This window comes from Dendrobium catenatum, unplaced genomic scaffold (genome assembly GCF_001605985.2).
Source record: "Dendrobium catenatum unplaced genomic scaffold, ASM160598v2 fragScaff_scaffold_1023, whole genome shotgun sequence".
Classification (NCBI taxonomy): Eukaryota; Viridiplantae; Streptophyta; class Magnoliopsida; order Asparagales; family Orchidaceae; genus Dendrobium; species Dendrobium catenatum.
This window is the reverse complement of record NW_021319485.1, coordinates 849,403-857,588: the sequence shown is the minus strand read 5'-3', so window position 1 is coordinate 857,588 and position 8,186 is coordinate 849,403. Positions and strand designations below refer to the sequence as shown.

The 8,186-nt window shown below is 30.7% G+C and overlaps 1 protein-coding gene across 1 annotated transcript; it reads right to left on the bottom strand.

Moving 5' to 3' along the window:
* Window positions 1–5,162: 5,162 nt before the first annotated feature.
* On the bottom strand, window positions 5,163–6,243 carry LOC110096742 (transcription factor TCP13). Its single transcript, XM_028697986.1, has one exon. It carries the CDS (start codon window positions 6,241–6,243, stop codon window positions 5,317–5,319), a length of 927 nt encoding a protein of 308 aa, XP_028553819.1. The 3' UTR covers window positions 5,163–5,316.
* Window positions 6,244–8,186: the final 1,943 nt, after the last annotated feature.

Genomic DNA, 8,186 nt, shown 5'->3' with positions numbered 1-8,186 from the left:
TCCAGGTGACTAGTTTTCTTATTGGTTTGAAGATCTCCACTCAACCACCTATTCATGTTTGCTAGGCAAAGAATGCACCAAATCCTATTGAATTGAATAAAAATGGCATTTTCTTGTTCCATCTCCATTTCTGCTTCTACCCAATCCACTACAGCTCATAGTAAGTAATCCTTTAACACTTGGTGTATCATTAACCTCATATGGACTAACACTTTTGTTATGAAACTTCCATATCAGAAAATGATGTTCCTTTAAGTGTTTGAGATGATTACAATTTTTATTAAGATGGTTATAAATAAAGTTGTTATGGAGAAAATAGCTTTTTTAAAAGCTATTGTAGAAAATAATTAAGGCTTCGTTTGGAACAATCTTCTTAATGCTTCTTAAAACAGCTTTGTAGCACAAAAATTAAAATTTTTGTACTTGAAAGCTGCTTTAAGAAGCAGTGAAAAAGTCATCCCAAACGAAGCCTTATATCTTAGTATAAAAATTTCTTGGAAGCAATGAAAAAATAATGATCAAATTGAAAATGTGATTGCTGTCTAAAAATTATCCCAAAAGAAACACAAGATTCTCCTATTTTGTATTTTTATAATTATTATGAAACTTAAATTATCCTTTTTTTTTAAGTCATTAAATTTATATTAAGATGTGTATTATACTTAAACTATTGTATATATTCTTATATTTCATTTATTAAAACAATCATAAGGCATAAAATCTATTAAAATGAAATTTAGATCTGAATATTTATTTTTGATTATATAATGAACTATATAGTGTGTAAAAGAATGAAGTTATTCATCCTGCCAGTAGTCATCAATTTATTGACATTTTCTGAAAGCTATAAGCTGGCAACTTGCAGCATTGGAAGCTGTGCTACCACAGGTAGCCATTAACTTCTGCTTCCTGTCCTCGAACAGTTTGTATGATCCTCTGATGTTCTTAAAAATTAAATAAAATAAAAACTTGTGAAGTTTTAGTGGAACTTGTAAACTGTTCATAGCTGACTTTTCCTTTTTGTTTTATGCTTGGAAATAGTTTGCAATATTCCATTCTTCCTTCACAAGCCATGTATACCTATAATTAACAGGTCAAGCACAAATCACCCCTTTCTATGGAAGAAAAAGATTACAGAGATTTTAAGTACACTAATTTTGAGATCACCGGCCATTATTATCATTGCCGGTCGCCACCATCAGCTATCATCTAACCATCACCTTCATCTACCATCGATCATTGCTGATTGCCATCTCTAGTTATTATCAACCCCCTCTAACCACCATTTTTGCAATCATTCTCTCCACTGGTACTATTGTTGCTCCTCTGATGAACGAGAAATTATTCTGTGCGGATGCCGTATGCAACTCTACATCCGGAGACCAATCATAATGAGCCACGTCAGTAATATCGAGCGCGGTATCGAGCAGCACCGAGCAGCGGTACTGATGTGACTCATTCTGATTGGTCTCCGAACGGCGTTCGGCGTTCGTATAGAATAATTTCTCTTGACGAACATCATCATTATTCCATGAAAAAATTTGTTTAATATTTAATAAAACACCATCATTTTCTTAATAAAAATACCTTATTGGGAGAAGACATCACAAAAGAAACATTCTGAATTTCCCAAAAAAAAAAAAAAACATTCTGATCTGATTTGTTTAATATATTACTCCTTATTATATATAATATTGTTGAGGTAGCAGTAATCATCATCGTATGAATAATACATAAAAAAATGAAAATTCAGCACGATGAACAATCATTTTAAAAATATAAACACTCTGCAGAGTTTGTTCTGCACAACTGCTCAAATTATTAGCTTCCACTGTTATTATGAAGATACATTGTACGTCCTTCACTGAAGCTCTCTCTCTCTCTCTCTAACAATCAATGAACAGTTTCCTCTTTTTTTACTATTCATAACATAAATAATATGGTAGCTATGGGCCACTAATAAGAGAGAGGAGAAATTATTCTAAGTGGATACCGGAAGTTTGGAGATTAATCAGAATACGTCATATTATTCGATACCGAGCAAAAAAGTAATGTTATGTGTTCTGGTTGATCTCCAGATGCCGTCGGGGTCGGCACAAAATAATATTTCATAATAATTTGGATAATGATTAACTAAACCCTCTTGATTTACTGAAGCTTGGAGGATTTTGTTATTATTATTTTTAAAAATTATGTTAGAATATTTTGGTGCAAAAGTCGTAGGACGTAAATAAGTCTTTAAGAGATAAAGAGACTTATAAGACAATATAGAAAGATATAAAGACAAAAACATGTAGTTAAAGGATTCACTTAATAAAAAGGAATTGACTATCATTATACTTGTTGCATATTTTAATTTAGCGTTATAATAAATGACGCAACATATATATTATTCTTATCTCAATACAAATGTAATTATTTTTTGGATCATTATGAGTAAAAATTATAGCAAGATATTGTGAGCCCATTTTTCTTTTTTTTTTTTAAATGTTGAAAAACTAAGTATAAATTTAAAATAGAGGCGGTTTAGTTTTACAAAATTAAAATAAAAACTTTTAGACTATTTATTATATAAGCATTTTTGGGCTTACTTTTTTTTTTTTACTTCTTTTTAATTTATTTATATATTGATAAGAAATAAATTATATATATTAAAAGCATGTTATTTTTATTTTACTGAATTTCAACTACGTTGATTTTTACGGTAATGACGGCGGTTCTTGACGGGGCAAGGGCGAAGATTGTCTTTGGGGGTGATGGTAATGACGATGGTGATAGTTATTTTTAATAATCTATGGTGATAGTTATTTTATTTTTAATAATATTCAAAATAATAAAAAATAAAAAATTTAAAGCAATTAAAGAACATATAAAATAAATAAGCTCTAAAAATATAAGAAAAAAGTTCCTAAATCAGTTACTACAGACAACTAAGTTGGAGCCTTCACATCACCATCTCATAAACATATTAATATTATTCTGACATTTTAAAGAAAATTAGAGAACAAAATTGTAACAGTTGGTAGGTTGAAGCCATTGAAATAATATTGCTGGAAAATTAGTAGTAAGATTATATATATAGAGTATTAGACATTTCTGCAATGAGTTTTTGTCCTTTGTTGTTGATGAGAATCCCATCAGATGTATATATCCTTTCCCATCATGGATAGTGATTTGTGCTTGGAATGAACTGTAGCTTTCCTCAACTCTTCTTGCATAGAATCAACAAGTGAATATGTGAGAATTTCTTTTTCTTTGGCTTGTAGCTGGTGACTGCAAGTTGAAATAGCTTGGATGGTTGCTAGTTGCCATATTTTCACTATTGAGTTTTGGATCAAGTCATGGATAGTGGAGTAAATATTTGATAAATATCACACATAAGAGAGAGAGAGAGAGAGCATACTCATTTTTGTAATCAGTTAAACTCGCTCAAATTAGAGAAATTATTCTGTGCAGACACCGGACGGTCCGGGCATCTACCAGAACGCGCAATGTCACCTGGTACATATTGGTACTGAGCACTGATACCGAGAAAAAAAGTGATGTGGCGAGTTCTAGTTAGTCTTCGGACGCCATCTGGTGTTTGCACTTAATACTTTTTCCTCATATTCATCCCAAGTGTAAAAATAAAAAATATATTGTAGTTCTCTTGGAGCACATGATGTTATGTATAGTATATTAAGGCTTTCTTTGGGACACTCTTTTTCATTGTTTTTAAGAAATTTTTATACTAAAAAATTTGCTTTAGAAAATAATATAAAATCTATCCTAAACGGAGCCCAAGGCTGCATTTGAGACAGCTTTCTTACTGCTTTATAAAACATAATTTTAGTAATTTTTTAATTTTTTAATAAAACTCTTTTATAAAGCAGACAAAAGGTGTCCCAAAGCAAGCCTAAGGTTCCTAATCCTTTGATAACTAGGCATTGAATTGAGGAGATTTTGAAGCATATACATTATTTGATAAAAGGCATGCATGCCAACCCAAAATTTGAACTCATAAGCTCAATTGAAAAAGATTCATGGTGTTTAATATATTAGTTTAATTGTTCATGCATAGTATAGTAGATAATATTTAAAATATCAAATTAACCTAAAAAATCTACAAAAATATAAAAAAAGTTTAATATTTTTAAATCTCATATTATCAAAAGGCTTCAATATGATTTTTTTAAAAAGATTTATTTTAGCCTATAGTCACAATGAAATGATATAAAAGGAAAAAAATTAAAATTAAATAATTTGAAATTTTGAAAAACTTTTATTTGTTAAAAGTAATTAATGTTTTTTGTTCAAAATAATTGAAAATAAAAAGAATGCATAATATGATACAAATTAGGAGAGATAAAATGACAAAAATTTTAAATAATAGAAATAAAAATAAAATTTAAAAGAGCTTTTATACTCAAATACTTTGGCTTATCATTCTAAAATAATCCTAAGAGTATTTATATACTCCAAAGCGAAATACATCTCTAAATAATGAATTGTGACAAAACTATCCAAAAAATACAATTCAAAACTTGAATTAGTCATGAAATTCATTTTAAAATAATAAGTACAAATTATTCAGATTTACTTCTAGTTTTATAAATTTTTCTCTTTTATCTTCTTATATTCAAACTGAATATTTTCTATTAGCAGAAAAACTAGATTTAGGGTATGTTTGGAATTGTTGCAGCGTTTTATAAAGTTGATTGTGAAGTTGATATGGAGAAAACAACTTTGCTAATATGATCACATAAATCAGCTTTCACTATAAAAATTTTTAAAACCAATGAGAAAACAGCAAGAAAATAGTAGTCAATCAAAAAATTATGATTACCGTCTAAAATGCAAAGTAGCCAAAACTATCCCAAATATACCCCTAGTCAATACTATATAGTTGCTAAACTTTCTCAATCTACTTATTATTTAATATCATATGATTGCTAAAAAAATAATAATAAAAAAAAATATCATCTGATTGCTGAAAAATTATATTTGGTTATTACCATACATACATTAATGATCATTTTTTAAAAAATCAACAACTGTGATTCAAAGAGAGAGAGAGAGTGGAAGGATAGCACTTACAAGCACTAAAAATATCTCTAAAAAAAGCATCTGATATCATATTAATACTGCAATCATGCACATAGTAATATTAACTTCATTGACAAACTACTACACTTCTTATAATGTTCTCATACAGAACACTTCCTGATCAAGTAACGAAATTACACACTGAAACTAAATAATAGCAGATAATATTTCTACAGTACATGAAATATTTAAATGATATTTCACATATTTTTTTAATTTTCTCCCTCTTTCCTAGAAGAAATCACCAGCACTGTATCCATAACCTGCTCCAGAATCCTTATAGACTGTAGTGCTGGTCCCTCTCATATTTTCCTGCTGCTGAGCTGCTTCATCATGATGAACAAACTGCTTAAAGTTGATGCTCGAAGAATTCCATGGCAGAAGTTGAGCAAATGTGCTTGGTGTTTGGAAATTATTTGTGCTTGTCAGGTATGAAGAGAACAAAGATGGCATCATGAGCTGCGTTTCCATTTGCATCAGAGCGAGCGGCGAAGATGAAGAAGATGGCAATGATGATGAAGCTGTATCTAAGTGGAAATCATGCTGCAATGCTACTTGAGAATAATTATTACCAACTTGAGATACATAAGGTTCCATTTGGTGATAGGAGTTGAATGAACTCATTGTTGATTTTGGAAATGATTGTATATCATCAACATAATTGTTGCTAATAATCATTAATGGATCAGTATTATTAACACTGAATGCTTGGGAGCTGATACCGTTGCAGTTTATATTCTGTTCATCCATAGTTCTCGCAGCAGGTGGTGGAAATTGGATGAAACTGCTTCCATGAGGTGAAAGTGGTGGTGGAGGGAGCCTATCAATCTCATTTTGAGCTGCACTGATCAACCAGTCTACAACTTTACTTGGTTGATTAAGACCAAGCTTGTCTTGCAGATCATATACTTGTATTGCTGTGGGAATTGACAGTCTTACACGCCTATCTCTTAATCCTTTCATGGTACTGATCTTGCTATGTCTGTCTTTTCCTCCAAAATGATCAGCTTGAGATACTCTCATAATTCTTGGATTTTGAATTGATGAACATAGCCTCTTGCTCGTTTGTTGCATGGTGTAATCGATTGTTCCCTCTTCTTGTTTTATTTGGACCTCCTTTTCTCTTGAATCTCTTATCATCTTATAAATTTTCATCATAGCTTTCATTTGTGTACAATTGAATTAGTATTTGAAAATTGCAATACTCAAGACAAAAACACACACACGTACACACACACTTAATGAGTATTTTCAGTATAATTTGTTCCTGATCATGAACAAGAAAGAAAGTAACTTACTTGAAACAAAAATCTGCAAATCTGTGGAGGCTTTCTTCCTGGAAGAAGTTCTAGTAAATAAGCTAAACAGCTTAGGAGCTCTGAGAAAAATTGTGCAGAGGATCTGCTAACATGTGGTGCATATTTATATGTCAATCAATTTTGTGGAATGTTCATCACAGCCACCACATTATTGACAAGGGGTAAGTTGGCCTCACCTGTCGTCATGGAAGAACTACAAATATACGTCTAACAGTTATAAAACTAATTAAAACTACCAAAACCTTTGAGTCTGTATATATATACATGCATACAATGCTTTTAGGAAAATCAGAAAAGCTAACAGAGGTAGCAGGGACCAATTAAACCTCTTAAATCAGCAACAGTCTTATGAGGACCACTCCACACACACACATAAATATATATATAATCTAAGTATAATGTTGCGAAAGGAGAAATTGTTTCTGTAAAATCAGAAATTCCAAATACATAGCTTGAAATTCACGGCTCATCATTCAAAAAAGATAAGAAAAAGACGAATGAAGCTAATGGAGAAATTAATGGAAGATTATTAACAAATCAAGGCAAAATACACAGCTCACATTGGTCTGTTGGTTAGAAACTTAGGCTACCAACTATGGGCGGATCCACCAAGGGCTTAGGGTTGGGTTAAATTTTTTTTTTAAAATATTTAGAGGGGATATTTTGAAATATTTTGGATATTTTGGGCATTTTGCTCCCCTCCCCTCAAAAATCTTTTTTGCCCTACTTTTATCAATCCTAAGCATCTTTGTTTATCCCCTACCAAATTTTTTTTTGCCCACCCTAAAAAAAGAAGTTGGATCCGCCCCTGCTACCAACTAAGAAGTTTTGGGTTTGAATCTTGTTTATGCAATGTGTATGTAAGTCTGCCTTAATTGACATAAATTGTAAGATTAAGAGTCCTCAAAATTCGTACAACAACTTGATTTATGTAAGATTAAAGTTCTCACGTTCTTTCAAGAACTCGCAACATGCATTAGGAGTTCTCTAACTCTAGCAAGAACTCGTATTCCAAATTATGTAAAAGAAATTGAAACGAAAATACGAATTTAATCCAAAAGATCTTAAACAAGATAATTTTCACAAGCTTTTAATTGGAAGAAAACATACATTGATTCATGTTGAATTCGTCGAATTTCAAACTACGGATTCTCTCTCTTTTCATTTTCACTTTCTTCTTTCATGAGTTAATTCTTTATGAAATAAACTAACTCTCATAACGAGAGAGAGAGAGAGAGAGAGAGAGAGAGAGAGAGAGAGAGAGAGAGAGGACCAGTAGTTATATATTTCCTATGAATTAGTTATAATAATCACTCATAGAAGTTATTTGATCAAACGGTCAATAAACGATTGATCAAATTATCTCTTCTTGACCAATAGGATTTTATATAAATAATTAAATTTCAATAATTCAAATATATAAGTCACTTAATGATTTATATAATTAAATATATACACTTAAATAATTATTGCAATGTCTCGTATAATTATTATATTTAATTATTCTAACATTAAAAAAAATCAAGGCAAATTATCTACTGATCAAGATCTTAATTATTCACAAAAAAATTGTTCCAAACAAAGCTAAAATTTTAATTCATCTGGCTTATATGAATCATTTCTTTTGCACTAATGTTTCCTTACACTACAGGAAATCAATTATTACCAGCGGCATTTTCAGTGGAAAATGATCTTTTTTGGCAGTTTTGTAAATTTCTGGCAGCTTTCTAACTGCAAATTCCCCCCTCCCCCCCCTAAAACACACGTAGGAAAAATATTTCC

Excerpts from the sequence above, each read along its gene's own strand:
- LOC110096742 (XM_028697986.1), bottom strand. The coding sequence starts at position 6,243 with ATGATGAAAATTTATAAGATGATAAGAGATTCAAGAGAAAAGGAGGTC.